Here is a 20,556-nt window from a genome sequence, read left to right on the forward strand (position 1 = left end):
GGCTGTGTCTGCTCACCCTGTGGTGACGGGCAAATGCTCCCCATCAGCTTGGCCACACGGTGCCCCATTTGAGTCACTGCCAACTTCTGTGCGGCTGTGGGAGGGTTTAACATCTGGGCCTGGTGAGGGCTGAGGCCACCAGTTCCCTCGTACCCGGAAACCAGGGTTCGTGCGGGCAGTGTGCTGTTGCTCCTGCTGGGCGCTAGCAGCTGGGCATCAGGAGTGAGGTCACCGAGGCCAGCGCCCTGTAGGAAGGTCACATTCCATGTTCATGCCAGCCGTGAGAGGTGTGTGCTTTTTCCAGGACCCCCAGCACATGCACACACATTACGTGTTTATGTTTGTGGTTGTGTTACCGACCAGGGTTCTTGGCTTTCTCTAATCAATAGAAATTGATAAGAAGCCAGACAAGAAATTCAGGCAAGGCTTTATCGGGGCTCCTGCTGCAGCAGGGGGGAGCGGAAACAATAGGTTCCCTTGCTAGCTCCCCAGGGGAGTCGAGCTGGTTTCTTATATGGGGTGAGGATAGGGGCAGGTCCAGGGCTCGGGCCAGAGGGGTGGCTTAGGTGGTCTGCCCACCCCTTAGGTGGTGGGGTGTGCAGGGCACATGCGCAGGACTCTGCTTTTGCTCCCTGTGACCTGTTTTTGCTCCCAGCTCTTTAAAAGTGGCAGCTGGGTTTTTGGTCTTTTTGTAGCTTTCTGTCCATAATTTGCTTCCAGGGTGCATGTATGCTGCTATTTTTCATCCCATACAGTTTTTTTGGTACAATGTTTTGTAGCTCAAGGAGATATTTGTCCAGGTGCAAGCCCTGCAGCAAAGGGTCTCAGGTGCCAGCCTGTCTCATTTGGGGGTCTGCACAGCTGGCCTGCCTGTCTGTGTCAGTGTGTGGGTCAGCCCAGCTAGACCTGATCATCAAGAGATTGTCTCTGGGGCTTCCCTGGTGGCGCAGTGGTTGGGGGTCTGCCTGCCGGTGCAGGGGACACGGGTTCGTGCCCCGGTCCGGGAAGATCCCGCATGTCAGAGCGGCTGGGTCCGTGAGCCATGGCCGCTGGGCCTGCACATCCGGAGCCTGTGCACCACGGCGGGGGGGGGGGCCACAACAGTGAGAGGCCCGCGTACCGCAAAAAAAAAAAAAAGAGAGATTGTCTCTGTAGCTGAGAGGCAGGAGACGGAGACAGCTAGAGCCCCGGAGCACCAGAAAGGAGAGAGGCAGAGGTCTGCGAGAGTCCTATCCATCAGAGTAGAGAACCCAGAAATAAACCCTCACACATGCACACATATGGTCAAATGATTTTTGATGAGAACCGTTTAAGAAGGAAAGGACTGTCTTTTCAACAAGTGTGCTGGGAAAACTGGGTCTCCACATGCAAAAGAATGAAGCTGGACCCTTACCTCACACCAATTGCAAAAATTAACTCAAAATGGATCAAGTACATAAACATAAAACGTAAAACTATAAAACTCTTAGAAGAAAACAGGACACAACCTTCATGACATTGGGTTTGGCAATGATTTCTTGCATATGTGACCAAAGGCACAGGCAGCAGCAACAACAACCAAAAAAAATTGGACTTCATGAAAAATTAAATTTGTGCATCAAAAAGACACCATTGGGGGACTTCCCTGGTGCCACAGTGGTTAAGAATCTGCCTGCCAGTGCAGGAGACATGGGTTCGAGCCCTGGTCTGGGAAGATCCCACATGCCATGGAGCAGCTAAGCCTGTGAGCCACAACTACTGAAGCCCGTGTGCCTAGAGCCCACTCTGCTTAACAAGAGAAGCCACCGCAGTGAGAATCCCGCACACCACAACAAAGAGTAGACCCTGCTCACCACAACTAGAGAAAAGCCCGTGCGCAGCAGCAAAGACCCAATGCAGCCAAAAATAAATAAATAAATTCATTAAAAAAAAAAAAAAGACACCATCAGAACTTCCCTGGCGGTCCAGTGGTTCAGACTCTGAACTTCTAATGCAGGGGGTGCAGGTTTGGGGAACTAAGATCCCACGTGCCTCGTGGTGTGGCCCCCCAAAATTTTAAATAAAATTTTCTTAAAAAAGACACCATCAACAGTAAAAAGGCAACCCAAAGATGGGAGAAAATATTTGCAAATCATACATCTGATAAGGGATTAATATTAAGAATATAGAGAGAGAACTCCTAAAACTAATCAACAACAACAACAAAAACCTAATTCAAAAATGGGCAAAGGGGCTTCCCTGGTGGCTCAGTGGTTGAGAGTCCGCCTGCCGATGCTGCCGATGCAGGGGACGCGGGTTTGTGCCCCAGTCCGGGAAGATCCTACATGCCACGGAGCGGCTAGGCCCGTGAGCCATGGCCGCTGAGCCTGCGCGTCTGGAGCCTGTGCTCTGCAACGGGAGAGGCCACAACACTGAGAGGCCCGCGTACCGCAAAAAAAAAAAAAAAAATGGGCAAAGGACTCCGAAAGACATTTCACCAGAGAAGATATACAAATGGCCAATAGGAACATTTAAACGTGTAGCATCCACTAATCATCAGGGAAATGCCAGTCAAAACTACGAGATACCACTCACACCCACTATAAAAAATAATATAAAAAAATAAATATTATAAAAATAAGTGTTGACAAGGATATAGAGAAATTGGAACCTTTGGGCATTGTTGTTAGGAATGTAAAATAGTGCAGCTGCTGTGGGGAACAGTACGGTGTTTCCTCAAAAACTTAAAACTACCGTGTGATCCAGCAATTCCACTTCTGGGTCATTTACCCAAAAGAATGGAAAGCAGTGTCTTGAAGAGATATTTGCACACCCATGTTCACAGCAGCATTATTCACAAGAGCCAAGAGGTGGAAGTAACCCAAGTGTCTATGGGTGGATGAACAGATAAGCAAAATGTGGGCTATGCATACAGTGGAACATTATTCATCCTTAAAAAGGAAGGAGATTGTGACACGTGTACAGACGAACCTTGAAGATGTTCTGCGAATTAAAATAAGCCAGTCATAAAAAGACAAACACTGTGTAATTCCACTTATACAAGGTACCTAGAGGAGATTTAGATGGAGAGTAGAATGGTGGGAGCCAGGGGCTGGAAGATGGGGGATGGGGTGTTAGTGTCTAATGGGTATAGAGTTCCGTTTTACAAGATGAGAAAGTTCTGGAGATGGATGGTGGGACAGCTGCACAACATTATGTATGTGTTTAATACCGCTGAACTGCGCACTTAAAAGTGATGAAGGAGGGGCTTCCCTGGTGGCGCAGTGGTTGAGAGTGTGCCTGCCGATGCAGGGGCTGCGGGTTCATGCCCCGGTCCGGGAGGTTCCCACGTGCCGCAGAGCAGCTGGGCCCGTGAGCCATGGCCGCTGAGCCTGCGCGTCCGGAGCCTGTGCTCCATGGCAGGGAGGGGGGAGGCCCGCGTACCACAAAAAAAAAAAAAAAAAAAAAATGATCAAGGTGGTAATTTCTATGTTATATGTATTTTATCACAATCAAAAAAAATTTTTAAGACTATAGGTCACGCACGCATGCACACATGGGCACACACACACACAAGACATCACAGTCTCATCTTCCCCGAGGTGGGATCCCAAGGCCAAGATCTTCAAAAGGAAGCCCTGTGACCCCATCCTCGGGCCTGTGAAATCTGGATGAGCACCCCCCCCTTTAAGAAACCCTGCAGACAGAGGAGCCAGTGGTCCCTGAAGGGAGCCTACGTGGGCCTTCCATCAGCAGGGTCTCCTGGCATCTGAAGTGGCCGGGGGCAGCTGCTCAGGCTGGAGGCTGCCAGAGGTCAGGAACCTGGGGAGAGGTGTCCCTGCATCCCACTTGTACTCTCCCCAGCAGCCACTATGGGGCGCCCAAGAGCTGCACCTGACCCTGCAGGCAGCCCTGTGAGAGGCCCAAGGGCAGAGGCTCACCTGTCCACTCTCTGCCCACTTTCCTGCCAGCTGAAGGGGGCTGGCCACCTCCCTCAGATCCCTGGCCCCTTGCCCCTTGCCCAAGGGGTGACTTGTTTACTGAGTTTCCTGTGGGGTCTCCAGGTTGGAAAAGGGCCAGAGGCTGGGTGGGATGAAGGGATTGGGGACGGGAGGACCTGGCACTTGAAGACTCTGTCCTGAGCCCTTTTTGCAGCTCCCGGGGCAGCTCCCAGGGGCTCAGAGAAGCAGCTCTTCAGCAGGATGGTCCCCATCAGGATACCCGAGCACTTTCAGGTCTACAGAGCATACACCTGTTACTGCCCCCTGCACCCGCCAAGTGCTCTAAATCGCCCTGACTTCCAGTATCCCATCAGGATGGCAGGCTGACTTTGCACCCTCCCTCTGCCTCGTAGCTGTATGACAGGTCACTTAGCTGTCTCCTCCTCCTCCTGGCTTTAAAGTAGGGACAGCGGTAAGAGCACCACCCGGGAGGGTTAACACATACACGGTGCTCAGAGTGGACGTGGCCTTCAGGAGGCCCTCAGCATCCCCATCGTCACGATCACCATCACTGCCACCTTCATCATCACCTCTATCACCATCATTATTATGCTGTGACCCCAGGTCCCATCGCTATAGATTTGAACCCTGGGCTGATGACTCCAGAAGATGCACTATCACCACCCCAGTCTCACACGGGTCCTCATTCAGGCTGCCCAGCTGGGTGACAGCGGCCAGTGGTGTTGGATGGTGTCCGTGTGCAGTATCCGCTGCCCATTCCCCAGCACCATCCTGGGGACCCACCTCACAGACAGGTAAGCAAGGCTCTCAGCCTTCCTGGGGCACCTCCCTCCTCCTCCCAGAGTGGCTGCTTCTGGGCCGGGTGGGGCCAGGTCAGCCTGAAATGTATTGTGTGTGGAAGGGAACCAGCCCCAAAACCAGGAAACCCTCCTTCCGGGCCTGGGCACGGGCCAGGGTGAGCTGCAGCTCAGGGCCAAGGGACAGGCTTCTCCCTGTGCAGACCCGGCCAGGAGCTGTGGCCACTGGCCCTTCCTGCCTGCCCTGTTCTCTCGGGAGAAGGCCCAGCTCACGTCAGAGTTCCTGCCTCAGAGGGGCTCCCAGGGGCGGAGGAGCACGCAGGCTCCCACCGAGCAGGTCCTGGTGCCACCGCCACCCAGCCGTGATTCCCATCCTCTGGTCTCAGGGAGATAGGCAGACATCGGCCCTCCCCAGTCTCCGTGAGGCTCAAGGGAGGTCACAGCCAGCGTGCAGCCCCAGCACGTGGGCCCAGCCTCGGTGACCTGGGCTGTGGCGCCTTGGGCATCGTGACTCACAGGCTGTCAGAGCCGGGGGAGCCTGAGAGTGTCTGGCCAGTGTCACATTCTCTTCTATTTTACTTTATTTTATTTTGTCATTTTATTTTATTTATTTTACCATATGAGATTTTTTATTGAGGTATAACCTAAACGTGGTGAGGAACACAAACCCTAAGCTTCCACCCCCTGGGTTTTTACATCCACGTTCACCCAGGCAGGCAGGGTGTGCTGCTGACTGTGCTGGCATTGGGGCAGGTCTGGGTGGCACCCAGGAGGCCCTCGCGGGCCCCTTCCCCAGTTACAGGCGCAGGCGCTCTGGAGGCGGAGTGGGGGGCCGGGCTGGGCACCGGACCCCAGCTGACACCCAGCGGAGAGGACTCTGAGGTCAGAGACACCCAAGAACGTCCATCTTCTGGCCCCATCCCTCCGGTGGGGCCGGGCTACAGGACCGAGCCAAGGACAGGAAAGGAGGCACTTCCGCCCCAGGCACGCACACAGCGTCCACCTGCCTCATCCTAGTGGACATGCTGCGGGCTCAGCATGCTGGCCACAGGCCAAGATGTTCCAGCCAAACCAGTGGAGTTTCAGGTTCAAAGCAAGAAGGCTGCAGAGAGCAGGCAGCAAGGCCCACCTTTACCCCACCCCCCCGGCCAGGCCTGACGGGGCGGACACCAGGGTCTGGCTCCAGGCTGACCTCTGTCCCAAGCCCCGCCATCCTGAAGGGCCAGCACAGCGATTAAGGCAAAGGCCTGGGACTGGGCAGCCCTCTTTTCTAGTGCCGATCCCCCGGCCCCGGCCCCTCTCCTTTTTTTTTTTTTTTAAGATTTTTTAATGTGGACCATTTTTAAAGTATTTATTGAATTTGTTACAATATTGCTTCTGTTTTATGTTTTGGTTTTTGGCCGTTAGACATGTGGCATCTTAGCTCCCTGACCAGGGATCGAACCTGCACCCCTTGCATTGGAAGGTGAAATCTTAACCACTGGACCGCCAGGGAAGTCCCCCCTCTCCTTTCTCAGCCTCAGTTGCCCCATCAGAAGGTCGAAGCTGTTCTCCCTTCCCCCATGGGTGGAGGTGAGGGTTCAACAGGACAGGGCAGCGGGGGGCCTTGTACACCTGCGGGCGGGCACAGATCTAGGGAGGGAAGGACCACTCTTCCACCCACCCCTTTGCTGCTGTTCTCTTCAGTGGAAACGGGTACTGCGGTCTATCTGTCTTGTCTGTCTGGGAGGTGACCTTGGACCGGCTCTTCCTGACCTGGGAGGAACCCGCAGCATGTACAGCTCAGGAAACTGAGGCCAAGGGAGAGGAAGTGGCTCCCCCAGAGTCACGGAGCCAGGATGCAGGGCAGGGCTCGAATCCAGCCTCGGGCTCTGGGGTTGGAGGGGTGGGACGCAGCGCAGCCAGGACGGGTCCTTGTGCCGGCGGAGAGGACCCCCACCTGACCCCCCGCCCGCCCCAAGCTGAGCCCTAAGGAGGGTTCATGGTGGGCTTTCAGGCACGGTGCACTCCGAAGCGCGGGTTGGAGGTCCTTCACCTCCCTGCTCTGCCCCGGGGATGCCCAGCAGGGGGCCTGGGTGGACAGGGCTGCTTGCGGGGCCCAGCCCAGCCTCTGAGCACCAGGCAGCCGAGCGTGTCAGCTGCTGCAGAAACATGCCCAGGGACAGAGGTTTACTGGGCCTGGAAAGCCCAGGTGGAGAGTGACGGAATCCAGATTCCTGCCCCACGTGAACGGGCATGGCCCGGGCTTGTCTGGCACAGCCCGGCCCCACAGCTCCTCTGGGCTCTGGGCAGCTTCTCCGCTCCCCGCCCAGCTCCACAGGCGCTCTGGGACTCTGAGGCCCTGGGATGTCCAGCAGGGCCCAGCCAGGAGGTGCCGCCCCCCAACCTGCTGTGACCTCGCGCAGGTGGCTGTGCAGGCTGGGACGCTGTCCTGGGGCCCCGGGCAGGCACTGGGCCCTGCAGCGTTCAGGACGGGTGATCCATGTCCTCAGGGAAGAGGACAATAAGCATCTCATCTCAGGAAGGTCTGGGTCACTGGGTCTCATCCAGGGACGGTTCCCCCCAGGACATACTGACTCTGGCTGACTGTCATGCCTGGGGGAGGGGAGGGTGCTACTGACCACTAGTGGGTAGAAACCAGGGATGCTGCTCAACACCCCACTGTGCCCAGGAGGGCCCTGCAGGGAGGCGTCTGGCCCAGGATGCCAGTGGGGCGTGGTCTAGGGCTCTGAAGGGCAACGGCCCATCTGAGGGGGCCGTAGGTCAGGTGGTCAGGGAAGGCCTCTCTGAGGAAGGGACACTGTCACGCAGGGACCAGCCCTGGGAGGTGCCACCCCTTCACACTGGTCACCCCAGAGCCCCTGCAGCCTGCGGAGAGGAGGACCAGGGGCTCGTTCTGCAGTGGGGGCGGGGAGAGGCAGGCGGGGACCTGGTGCCAGGCCGAGGATTCCAGAAGGCGGAGGGAGGCCTCTTACCACCGCCCCCAGGCTCCCTGCTCCCCTGTAGCCTCAGCCACATTCTTCCCCCTGGGTGGGCAGGGGATGGGGGCTCGGTGCATTCCGGTGGAGATACAGGAGGCCCTGCAGGCAGCCTGTGCCAGCCTCCTGCAGGGCCCAGACAGCCTCCTGACAGGCTCTGCCCCGCTCAGCTTCCCAGGGCTGGGGCCTCCCTGAGAATGCCTGGGGTCAGCTGTTGCTACAGAGCATGTGGGCACATGTCCAGCCAGGAGCAAGCCCTCGGGACGGGGACTGAGCACCTTGCAGATAAGGTCAGGACTGACCAACCCAGCAGCCTCCTGACCCCTGACCGGCGGGCTGGGTCGCACAATGCCTCGGGGTCACAGCGCTGGTGACAGGCAGCGTCCACATAGCCCCTCTGATCCCCAGTCTCCTGTCTGTAAAATGGACTTTTGTGAGCATCAGATCAGGCGCCCGCCCAGCGCCAGCACAAGGGCACCAGAAACGGCAGCTCCCTAAAGCCCCACTGGGTGTGTGGCACAGAGACATGGTGGCGCTGAGGGACTGGGGCCAAAGACAGGCAGGAGAACACGATCAGCCCCATCGGCTCAGGGGCCCAGAGAGGTTGCGCCTCTGACCTGAGATCACGCAGCAAGCCCCGGATGGAGCACGGAGGCAACAGGAGACCGGGCTCCAAGGGAGGGGGTGACTTTCAACTCCCAGGCTTCACCTCCCTCACTACCACCCCCGGGGGGAAACCCAGCCACAGACCCCCCCCAGAGCCCCTCAGAGAAGGAGACTGTGCTCTCAGGAGACCCTACCACTGCGGTGAGCCTTCCAAGTCTCCCGTGTTTACATTCCTCTAGGAAATATCTCCCCAGGAGAGCCGAGGACCAATGTTTTGTAAATGTTGAAACTTGAGGCAAACAGAGGCCTGGAGCTGAGCCCACCCACCATCCCTACCTCTCCACACTGGCAGGGGGAGGCCCCAGCGGGGGTCCTGGAGGGGATGCCAGAACGGAGCCCTGGGCGGGCGGGACGGGGCCCAACCAGTGGTCCCTCCGCAGCCCCACCTTTCCATACCCTCAAGCCCTCCTTTTATGAAATGGGGGGACAGCAGACTGGAGGTGGTCGGGTGTCACTTGCATCTGAAGCACTGGTGGCCCTGGGGGAGCCCCAGTACTTGGCAGGTTTCGCGGTCAGGCTCCGAGGCACAAGCCTGCAGGCTGAGCTGCGTGTGACCCAGGGCCCCGTGGACACTCAGGGGAGACAGTGTGAGTCAGTCTCCTGTTTAGGGTTGAGTGTCTTGGGCTCCCCGCAGCCCTAAACACGGGCCTGTGCCTCCCGGGCGCTCACGGGAGGCACGGGACCAGCTGGCTGTGTGGTGGGAGCCGTCGGGCACCCAGAGGCACCCCTGCCTCTGCCATCTCCACCTGCCGTCACCCGCTCCCGCCTCAGCTGCGCTCCGCCCGCTCAGCCGAGCCTCGTGGCCCAGGCGCACCCCGAACTGCCGGCTCCTGGTTCCAGCGGCTTCTTCAAAGGGTCTGCCTGCCAGGCCCGGAGTTGTGGTGGGTGTGGAGCACCTCACTCCCGCTCGTCCACTGATGGGCATCTGGGCTGCTTCTGCCTTTTGGCTGCTATGGAAAGCGCCGCCACAGACGTCGTGCACGGGATCGGTGTGGATGCACCCCCAGAAGTGGGGGTGTGGACCCCCGGGGACGCTGCGTTTCCTCTCAGGAAGCACCACACTAGGTCCACAGGCATACCGTCTGCGTCCCCGCCAGCAGCATAGGGGACCCGACTTCCTTCATCCTGGCCCGCACTTGTTACTGCCTGATGTTTTTACTCTGCGCTGTGGCCCTCAGGCTGCACGAGAGAAGCGGGGGCCTGGACGCTGAGCCCTCTCCCCGTCGGCCTGCCCTCCCCCACCCGGGGCCTCCAGGCCAGTGTGAAGGTGATGGGGCACAGGTGTCCCAGCATCCAGCCACAACTGCCCAGTACCTGCTTGGCATGGGGCTCGGGACATAAGATAAATGATAAGATAGTGAAATGAAATAAATAAAAATATTAAATAGTCGTTGAATGAAGGAAGGAAGAATGTACCCCCAGGAGCTGGGCTCTGTAGGGTGGCTCAGAGCTGGGTGGGAGAAGATTCCTGGTGGAAGGTGTGGGTCGTGCAAAGGTCCTGGGGTGCGAGGGGGCACTTAGACTTTGTAAGGAGGCAAGTGAGGCTGGAACGCTGGGGGCAACAAGGGGGCGAGGGGCAGCTTGACGGCCTTGGAAGCTGCAGGGGCTGGGGGGGGGCACTGGAGAGTCTCCAGCACAGGCACGACAGGGCAGTCTGCCTCTGAAAAGCCACGTGAAGTGATGGAGAGAGGAGGGACCCCTTGTCACAGCTGGGGGCCCCAGAGTGGGTGGCTCTCAACCCCCGGGCAGCGTCCAGGCCAGGGCTCCCCGGGGCCCCACCTCACCCCCTCCCACTCGGCGCTGAGGGAGATGTCGCGGGCTCCTGCCAGCCCGGGGGACGTGCCAGTCTGGACCACAGAGGACGGACAGGGCAGGTGCTGCCCCAGGCCTCCTGCCCCAACCCGGCCCTGGCGGCCTGGCAGCCCTTGCCCTTCTACTGCATCCCCTTGGAGCACATCCTGGACAGACAGACAGCTGTCAACCCCTCACCCTGTTGCCTCACGCTTCCTGGGCCACAGCACCACCCGAGCCTCAGTTTCCCAGAGAGCCTGCCGGCAAGATGCGCGCACGTGGCAAGGGCCGGGGGCCCCCACGCTGCCCTCGGGCCTTTGGCTCGGGGGAGGCACAGAGGGTGGTCTGGGCCCACCTCGCCTCCTCTGCTCACCTGAGCAGCAGGTGACAAGAGTCCCTGCCCTCCCACACTGGCCTGAGGAGTGGCTGCACCCAGCACCATGTGGGCCCTTGTCCCCCTCTGCCCGTGGCCTGGGGCCTCCCCGGGCCACAGCCCCCACGTGCAGGCAGTGGACTGTGGTGCTCCCCTGGACGAGGTAGACTCCACCTTCACTTGCCGTGTCCCAGGGCCGTGTGGCAGCTCAGGGGCCCAGGAGAGCTGTGTCCTCCCCGGCCGGCCCACTCTCCATCCCGGCCCGCAAGGGCCACCGGGACCCTGCGGCCAGAGCTTCCCAGGCGGGCAGACAGGCCTGGCAGGCAGGCAGTGGCTCTGCCACCACTGCTGCTGCAAATCCTTCTCCAAAGGCCCCGGGAGACACGGGGGAGGGGTGCCCCGAGGGCTGCCCAGAGTAGCGGAGCTCAGCAGATCTAAGGCGGCAGATGGCCGGAAGAGAGACAGAGACACCAGAGACCTAGACAGACAGACAGAAGCAGGGATACAGAGGGACAGAGACGGAGAGAGGGTAGGCAGAGAATGAGAAGCCCAGAGGAGAGAGTCAGAAGAGAGAAAGGTAGGGGTGGTGGAGGGAGAGGAGGAGGGCTGGGGAGCGGAGTCAAGGCAGGGAGGCTGAGTCCCAGTGGGGGCCCGGGTGTGGCACGGGGACCCCGGTGCTGCTCTGGGTGGCGGGGGGCCGCTGATGCCAGGCCGGGCCGGCCCGGGAGGAGGAGGCCACTTGCTGAGTGAGGGCCAGTGGCCTGGCTGGTCAAGGGCAGACCAGGGGCTGCTGGCCTTAAGCCCCACAGGCAGGGAGAGGGCCGTACCTGGTGCTGTTTGGGTGGTGCCGGGCAGGGCAGGCTGCCCTCGAACCTCACGGCTCTTGCCGGGGCGGGAAGCCCCCATGGTTCATCACAGGGCCCCCAACCAGATGTCCCAAAGTTGGTGAGGGGGTCAGACTAATGTGGCTCCCTTTAGGGGACTGCGGGCCGAGGAGGCTGTGGCCATTCCAGCCACTCCCCATGTGGGCCTGCTCTGGGCCAGGGCACAGCTCCGCACCCCTGCGCTTCCCGTGGGATCAGATTCCGCCTGGGCAGTGAGTCCTCCTGGCCATATAAGGCCGTCTGTGGGCACCTCTCGGAGAAGCTGCAGAGCCGTCACCCCGCGGTAACCATTTGGCCAGGCCCCAGGGACCGAGGCAGGGGAAGGGGCCTGCTGGAGATGGGTCCTGTGAAGGAGGACGGGAGGGGCGACCCAGGCCCGCAGGTGCCACCCCCTCCCTCTGTGCTGGGCACCCCCCCGCCCCTCATCCGTTTCCCCCCCCCCAGGGCTGCCCAGTCCGGAGTACAGAGCAGGGAGGTGGTGAGCATGGGGGTAGGGGAGTACTAGGGGCCAAAGGTCAAGTAGGATAAAAAAATGACACTGCAGAAATGTCGGCCCCGTGGGTGTCTGACGTGGACGCAGCAGTCCCGTGTGGAGGATGCCGTGATTGATGCAATCTGTTGTTACCGTCTTCCGGGGTCACCCCACGTGCTCCCCACCACACACCTGGGATCAGGAAGCCTGGATCCCCAATTTAACACCCCGGCAAGGTGCTGGGAGGTGCCCTGATGGCGTCCTTCCTCAAGGGAGGTGCCTGGGCCTGGGGTCCTAAGAGCAACCTCACTACTGAACCATCCCCTCCCTTCGCTCTCGGGAGATGGTTGGATCTCCAGGAAGGTCCCAGGCCCCCTCCCCAGGGCTTCCTAGGGCCCCCTACCTGGCCCACCCCCTCCGCTGAGGCTGGGGCCTGAGATTTGATGCTGAGCTTTGCCCCTCAAGCCCAGGGCTGGGTTGGGGGTGCCCGGTGAGCCAGGGAGGGGAGTGATGTGTTGCGGGGATGCAGACACCTGGGCGCATCACAGCCGGCAGCCCCTCCCTACACCCCCTTCCCAGCAGGCACTGCCTCTCCTTCCAGCTCACAGACCTTGGGCTGGGAAGGGGCCCTGGGGCACAGCCCGGGAGGCTTCTCCTGGGAACCGGAGGCTTCCTCCAAAGGCCTCCCAAAGTCACACGGCCCTTCACAGCCTGGACGGACCTGCGGGGGGTGAACCCCAGAGGCCATTCCCTCAAGCAGTGGGCACTCTCTGGGCACCTCCTCTTCGCCAGGCCTGGGGCTAGGGAAAGGCAGGACACAGGTGGGACTGGATTTAATAAAATGAATGCACCTGAGAAAGCAGGCCAGGCGCATACCTGATGGCTCTCTGGGGCGGTGCCTAGAGGCCCAGGTGGTCAAACAAAGGGGCAGGGGCTCTGTTGTGTCCTGGGCAGAGGGACTAAGGCCAAAGTCCCCATGAGATAGAGGGGGAGGGAAGGCTGGAGGCTCTGCCGACTGGCCAGACAGGCGGGGCGTGGTTGGGAGGCCCCACAGGGCCAGGGGAGCTGCAGTGAGGGGCCTGGCTGTTACCCTAAAACAAGCAGAAGCCAGTTTGGCCTGGGAGGAGACAGGGTGAGGCACGTGTGCCAGCCAGCACCCAGCCCCAGCAGGCACCCAGCACCCGTAGCTGTTACCGCAAGGATTCCAGCCCACAGGGTGACTGGCCGGATTCCTTCCAGCTCGTGGTGTACTTAGCAAAGTCTGGCGTCCCCATGTCAGCGGACAGGGGGTCCCCTGCACTTAGCGGGAGCCGGACTCTGGGCTCCTGCCCGGTCAGGGCTCTCTGCTCATGGAAAGCATGCTGACCACCCCATGGGGAGTCATGAAACCCCACATTTCTGAGCATCCTGGGTTCATGTGCTTTCTATAGGGCCAGGCCTTCCTGTCTATGCCACCAGTTGGGAAGGAGGTGAGCTGAGTGGGAGACAGGAGCTTTGGGGAACCTCCGTGGAGAGCCCAGGACCCAGGGGGCTGGCCAGCCTGCGTCTCATGGCACTGGGCACACCTAAGCCTGTCTGTGCCCCCTCCAGTATAAAGTCCCCCCATCAGGACACCCGAGGCTCAGGCCTTCAGTGGGCACCCTGGGGACTGGCCTGTGAGCTGGGCACACAGCAGGCAGAGGTGGACCCTCTGGGGCTCCAGGCTTAGAAGGCTCCCAGAGGGGGGCTCTTGGCTGGGCAGCATGGGGGTCAAGACCATCCGTTCCTTGTTGGGGTCAACCCCAAATCTGATGGCCTCCAAGCTTCCCCAGAGCTCATGCCCTAGAGGCCTGGAAGAGCCCAGAGGTGGCCCAGCTGGGGCCACAGGCAGCGGGGAGACACTGCTCCTTCAGGAGCATCAAGGGGCCTGTCCCCAGACCCTCCTCAGCCGGGAATGCTGGGGCTCCGGCCTGGCCCCAGCCTCCTGGTGCGCGTTCAGCTCATCGAGGCCTGTCCTCTGCCCTCTGGCCTCCAGCCCTTCCAGGGGACCGTGCCAGCCCTAGGCCAGGGGAGGGTTCTGGGCTGAGCAATGGCCCAGAGGCCCGGGAACTCCCCGCCCCAGACCTGCTGGGTTTACAACCTTCTAATGAGCCCTCCTCTCAGCTGTGAGTCCTCAGGACGCCCGGCTGGGCTGCGTCCTCCCCTCTGCAGGACTGGGCTGGACCCGGGCTGCCAGGGCCCCCAGCATCAGCCTTGCTGCCTGCCCCGTGGATGGACGGATGGGGGACATTTTCTCACCATCTGGGCTCCCTGGAAGGTATCAGAGCAGCCCTGGGGGAGGGAACGCGGCCTCAGATATTCCAAACCACAGCCTAGCTTCTCCTGAAACCTCTTCCTGCCGAGACAAGCCCTTCCAGTCACGAGGAGAGAGCTCGGGGCTTCTTCCTCCCACGCGGCTGCACGGACCCACTTCCACAGTGCAGCTTCTCCCAAGAGAGCGGGCCCCGGGACAGGCAGTCAGGCACAGCCAGCGGTTATGATTGTGACATGGTGATGAGGCTGAGTGCAGTGAGGGGCGCCCCACGCAGCTGCTCCCCAAGAGGTTACAGTTACGGCTCGGGCTGAGGCACGTGTGCCCATGGCCTGGCCTGCTGGTCCCCACAGCTGCCCCGCAGATGGGGCTGAGCAGGGGCTCCTGGGGATGCCGTAGGAGTCGGGGCAGCGGCCCAGGTGAGGGCCGCTGTCCTGAGGGCAGGCTCCCCTGGCCCAGGCCACACCGCAGAGGCCATATCCCTGGGCTCAGGGGGAATTGGCCAGACCCCCTACCTAGGTCCAGGAGCACCTCTTCCCCACTCAGGCTGCCACCTGTGCCCAACCTCCCCACAGGTCCCGGGGCTCCTGTTATCCTGGTGCTGGGTGGGGAGGGGCTCTGCGTCTGGGGTGTGCCCGCGGGGCATGTCCAGAGCCTAGTAGGACAGAGGTGGTCAATCTGCCTCCATGGCCCTCCCCCATGAGCTGACCCCACCCACTACCCACCTCCCACCTCCCAGGACTGAGCATCCCTCTCCTGGATTTAGGACAGAGGCTGGGGCAGGCTGCTGCAGGGGGCGGGGGCACTACATCAGGGACCCACACCCAAAAGGTGCCCGACACATGCGGGAGGGGAAAATGAATGCCAGCCCAGCTCCCTCTCCCTGGCTAACCAGGTGCTCTTCACTGACCCCCGGACGTTGGAAACTGACCCCCAGTTTCCTAATTCATAAGTAGGAAAGGCAGCTGGGTGGCCCAGGAGTCAGAGCAAGATGGGCGACGCACTGGCTAGGCCATTTGGAAATGACTGGCTGGAAATGTGACCCGGGAAATGGGTCTCCCCCACCAGCCCCGCTGACGACCTTCCCCTAGAACCACCGCCGGCCAAGAGGTCAGTGTGTAGCCCGACTGGAATAACACCTCCATCCTCCAAGCCGCCCACTCCTGCCCCAGCTGGGTCACATAAGCTGGCACAAGGTGTGGGCAGCGTGGGCACCTCGCCCAGCCCCTTTCACCACATTCTCCTCTGCCCACTTCACCCACCCCATCCCCCCAGGCCCGGGCCACCAGTTGCTCTGGGGCAGCTGTCTGCCAGGAAGCAGCTCGCCCAGGATTAACCCTCCCCGTGCTGGGCGCATTCTCGGGCAGCGGCCCCTCCCTCCCGCCTGCTCTGTGCCCTCAGATGGAGGAGGCCCGGTCCCTAGGAGGCTCAGAGGGCTCCCACCCCTCACCTCTGCCCGCTGGTCCCTCCACGGGGGTTGGGAAGCCGACCTGGGGGGGTGGAGGGTGGGTGGTCGCCAGCCCCGGTCCCCAGGCTGACAGGTCCCCAGCTGTCAAGGGGGTGCCGGGGGCCAGAGTGCGCTGCTGTGATGTGTGTGACAGGGGACCTCTGGGCAGTAGGGAGGGTGGGGCTGGGGCAGGTCAAATCCCCCATCTGGAAACCCTGCTACTGCCCAGAGGCAGCTCTCTGGCTGCTCCTCCCACGGGATCATAAATTAGCTGGTGAGCTGGCCCGTCTGCGTGGGGGACTCAGGATTCCAGCATGGCCTGTCGCCCCTCCCCCACCATCTAGGCCAGCCCCTCCCCCACCCAGAGCCTCTCCAGCGGGGAACCACCTCTCCTCCCCCTCCCCCAGGTGGAGTTACAGAATTGCCTGGGAGCAGGGGGAGAGGAGAGGGGAGAGGGGAGAGAAGAGGGAGGGTCATCCCGCTGCCTATTTCTCAACTCCTAGAGAAGCGGCAGTCCAGCCCCTTGCGATAGGATTCGCAGGAGGCCAGGGACAGCCAGGAAGATGTGGCTAGTGGCGCAACCTTCCGGGAACAGCAGCTGGGGCAGAACTCCCACCAGGACCAACTGGCTGCCACCCCACACATTTACTCGGCTCCCCAGGACTGTCCAGGGGGTCTCAAGTGGGACAGACACCCAGCTGGCCTGGCTCATAGACCGGGGGGAGCTGCCAGCCTGGCAGCTGCACCTGCCCTATCAGGGCTTCCCCTGAGGCCGATTTGGGCCAGGAGCTGGAGGGGAGGAGACCCAGTGGCCGAAGCCACCCAAACGCAGAATCAGCTGGGACACAATCCTGAGCTCAGGCCTCTACGTCCAATCCCATTTCCCCAGTGTCCTTGAGTGCCTGCCCTGAGCAGGAATGTTCGACTGGCAGACAGAGATGGTGGGGTCCACAGTGCCCCAAAGCAGGGAATCCCCAGGCACGAGGGTTAGCGCCCACCTGGCCCTGCAGCCCCAGCCCCCCACCGCAGGTGCTCAATAGATGTCCTCCTTCACAGGCAGTCTTCCTGGCACCGGTGGAGCCCTGGGCATCCTCCCTTCACCGCAGGGGGCCCCATGGGGCCAGTCCCTCCTGATCCACTTCCCTATTTTAGAGTATTTTTAAGCCAAACCTTGGGTAGGCGGGAGTCGGGTGGGATGGAACCTGACATGGCCCCCCCAGGAGGGCATGGAGTCCCTAATTAGGGTCTCCCTGTCCCTCGGCAGATCGGATTCCCTCGCTACCACCGCCACTCACAGCTGACAAAGAGCACCTTCCCACACACCTGCTGGATGGGGCAGATATGGGGGCCAGTATGAGGGGTGAAAAACCAAAAACCGGCTGGGGAGAGGCGGCGAGGCTGCGCTGCGCTCCGGAGTTCATCCCCTCAATCCCGGGGGGACCCCAGCGATCGGGCTCCCAGGCTGCGGTCGCTCGGGTCGCTCTGCCAGTTCTGGGGTTGCGGGTGGGGCCGGGCCGGGATCCGGAGCGAGCGTGCCTGACTCCCAGCCGCGGCGCCAGACCCGGGGCCGCCGGGGGCGCTCGGCCGCCGAGAGGTGCCCGAAGTTAGGGAAACAAAGAGCGGAGCCGCTGGACGGGGAAGAGCAGGCCGGCGCGCCCGGGGCCTGGGTGCCCGAGGGCGCGAGGGGGCCGCTTGGGACCGGGAGTCACGCCCCAGGGGCCGCCGCCGCGTCGCGTTCCCACGGCCCGGCCCGAGGCCAGCAGGTGTCCCTTCCGAGAGGCCGGCCGGGCCGGGGTCCCAAGGGTTAAGGCGGCCGGCCGCCCCGCCCCCTCCCCGGGGCGCGGGGCTCGGGCGCCCAGGCGGGCCGGGGCGGGGCCTGACGTCCGCGGGCGGAGCGAGCCGAGCCGAGCCGAGCCGGGCCGGGCGCCGCGCTGCAGACCCGCCAGGCTCCCGCCTCGCCCGCTGTCCCCGGAGCTGGAAGATGGCGAAGCCGGGCGCGCGGCCCCGCGGTTCCCGGGGCCCCGCGCCGCTGCTGCTGGCCGGGCTGGCGCTGCTGGGCGCGGTGCGGGCGCGGGCGGCAGCGGGCGGCGGCTTCAGCCTGCACCCGCCCTACTTCAACCTGGCGGAGGGCGCCCGCATCGCCGCCTCCGCCACCTGCGGTGAGGAGGCCCCGGCGCGCGGCACTCCGCGCCCCACCGAGGACCTCTACTGCAAGTTGGTGGGGGGCCCCGTGGCCGGCGGGGACCCCAACCAGACCATCCAGGTGAGCGCGGGCCGCGGGTCGGGCGGGCCAGGCCGGGGTGGCGGGGACGCCGGCGCGGGGCACGCACCGGGCTCGGACTCCGGAACTCCAGCCGGACTCGGCGAGGAGTCGCAGGGGCCGCGGAGAAGCCAGGTACGGACCGCGGCCCCCGCCGCCCGTCCCTACGCCCCGGTTCCGCCTTTCGGCGGACGGAAGGGACCCCAACTCGGCCCTTCGGGCTCAGCCAGAGAAGTGCGCGTGCCTCCGGGAAGGCGGCACGCAGCGGACCCGGGCGCGGCCGACACCGCTCGAGTTCGGCGGCGGTGGCTGGCCGGAGGGGAGGGGCTGGTGCCTGGTCCCCGGCGGCCCCAAGTCCTGGGATCCCGGCGAGGGCGGGACTTGGCCTCCCCGGCCGGCTGCCTGTGGGATGGGGGCGGACCACTCCGCCTTCCCCCGGGACAGGCTGGAACCTGCTGGCGACGGGATGGGACGGGGATGGGGCGGGAGGGGCCAGACACAGCTCTCGCTCCCGCGGGTCTGGGGAGTCGGTGGGACCCTCAAGGTGGGAGGGGGACAAACGGAGGGATTTTTAACCGAGGATGGGAACACAGACCGGCTGCCGCTCAGCCTGGGGCGATAGGGTCTGCCCCGGAGGCTCCTTGCCACCCCGTGCTGGGCCCATCCTCCCACCCCTGCCAAACCTGAAGGAGAGTCTGGGGGCCCCAAGGCTGTTGTAACCTGAGCCTCAGCCTCCGGGGACTTGCTGCCACCTTCCCGGTAGGAGAGGCAGGGGGAGGGAGGAGGTAGTTGGAGAGTAGAGTGATGCGGTGGGTGATGAATGAGGGAGCCTCAGCTGGGGCCCCTTCCCTGCCGCCTGCCCCACCCCGCCCCCCAGGGAGGGAGGAGGGAGAGGGGGCCCTGGTGCAGCAGAGCCATCCAGGACAGAAATGTCACCTCCCCTCCCCGGGTTCCTGGACCCATGCTCTCCTCAACGTCCTGTACAGCTGAGCAGGAGGTCTCAAGCCCTCGTTTCAGTGGGGAAACTGAGGCCTGTAAAGCCCCAAAGCCAGACCAGGATCTGGCTGGGGTGAGCGGGGGCGACCTGAGACCCCACTACGGGCCCTTAGTACCTCTGGGTGACATCAAAGGGGGGGGGAGGAGTGGAGCTTGTGGGGGGCTCTCCAAAGCTGCTCAGAGCGCCTGGCTCAGCCCTGGCCACCCCGCCTAGATGCTCAGCTGGGATTCCTCAGCTAATCAGCCCAGGCGTCAAGCCATCTCCCTGTTGGAGAGAGGCTCCCTGTTGCCCACCTGTGCTGCCTGGCCCAGGCCCTTGAGGAGGGGCAGCTGCGTGGATCCCTGAGGGAGGGGCCATTCATTACCACCTCCCAGTGCTTAAAGGAGCAGCGCAGGAGCTGGTGGCCTGGGGTCAAAGGCCTTCTCCGTAGCTGTGTGGCTCCCCCCGCCCCAGCCTCAGGCTCCTCATCTGTAAAATGGGAACAACATGAGGGCCGGCCTCACCCGAAGTTGTGAGCTTGGCCTGAAGGGCCGGGGAAGCTGTCCGTCACACAGTGACCACTTGGCAAGTGGCAGTGGCTGTGCGTTGCAAGCGAGGGGGCCCTGAGTGAGAACTTCAGCCCTGCCCTCCCAGCTCACAGTCTAGCAAGTTAGAGCTGAAGCCTCTCTTTGAAACTCTGTAGTGCTCAGCCATTGCACCCCTGTGCTGAGGCTGCCAGGGCAGAAAGACCAGCCAGAAAGACTGAAGGCCAACCTTAGTCAAGTTGCTGGACCTACTGGAGCCTCTGCCCTGTCCTCTTGGGGGATGGGATCTGCTCACCGCCCTGGCTTCCTGTTGGGTTGGTGTTTGGGCCTGGCCCACAGACGCTGGAGCTGAGTGGCCAGGCACACCTCTCTGTCCCAAGAGCCCAGTCTTGTGGGTGGGTCAGGGAGGACGTGGGCCCAAGGCTGCAGGCCAGCAGCTCCCAGGGCCCCCTGGGGGAGATAGGACAGAAGCTGGCCAGGGTCATGCCACCCGGGGTGTGGGGTGAGCCCTGCTGGGCATCGGGGCAGCTAGGGCAGGCAGAGGGCACCTTGGGAGTCCGGCCCTGCGACTTCAGGTGGGCATCGGAGGAATTCTGGGCTGGCCCCAGCCCCGCAGGGGAAGTCGGGGGCTCGACTGCCAGCGTGGTGACTCACTGGGAGGGGAAGTCCTTATCACTGCTCCTTGCTTCCTCGCTCTGTTCCTGGCAGGACCCTCTGCAGCAGAGGGGCGGAGAGAGGCTGCTTTCCCCAGCCCCATCCGTCAGGCAGAGAGGTCGGCAGTGACCACGTCACTGAGCGGTCCCGCTGCGGCCGCATGGGGCGCAGAGTCATCTTCCCCTGATTCTCTGGGTGGACACGAGCAGACACGTCCCTTGGCTCCCTTGACCCTTGACCAAGGGAGCCTTCTTTGGAAGGCCCACCCCAGCCAGATGGCCCTACCCACCACCTCTGAGAAGCCTCCCAGCTCCGCCAGGCCCCACACAGCCCACAGGCACGTGCTTAGCGCTTGGTGAGCCCCTCTGAGCCCCTCCTCTGCTCACCCTCTGGCAGCTCCCACAGGTCTGGGAGCCAGAGCCCGGGTTCCAGTTTGGGGTTCAGCATTTGAGCTGGTAGTATGGCCTGCACGGATGGTACCCCTTTTCTGGGTGTCCTCCATT

At 62.3% G+C, this 20,556-nt stretch overlaps 1 protein-coding gene across 3 annotated transcripts in view; it reads left to right on the plus strand.

The window, feature by feature from the left end:
- Positions 1-17,405: 17,405 nt before the first annotated feature.
- The window catches only part of LAMA5 (laminin subunit alpha 5), a 53,394-nt gene continuing 50,243 nt past the window's right edge, over positions 17,406-20,556 (plus strand). For 2 of the 3 annotated variants that reach the window (XM_081256876.1, XM_081256877.1), the window contains exon 1: positions 17,406-17,881. In XM_081256876.1, the coding sequence (XP_081113002.1) occupies positions 17,600-17,881 (282 nt within the window). In that variant the 5' untranslated portion in view covers positions 17,406-17,599. The remainder of the gene's footprint in view (positions 17,882-20,556) is intronic. The other variant, XM_081256875.1, reaches the window with a different exon arrangement.

This window comes from Mesoplodon bidens (genome assembly GCF_964165515.1).
Source record: "Mesoplodon bidens genome assembly, chromosome: 15".
Taxonomy (NCBI): domain Eukaryota; kingdom Metazoa; phylum Chordata; class Mammalia; order Artiodactyla; family Ziphiidae; genus Mesoplodon; species Mesoplodon bidens.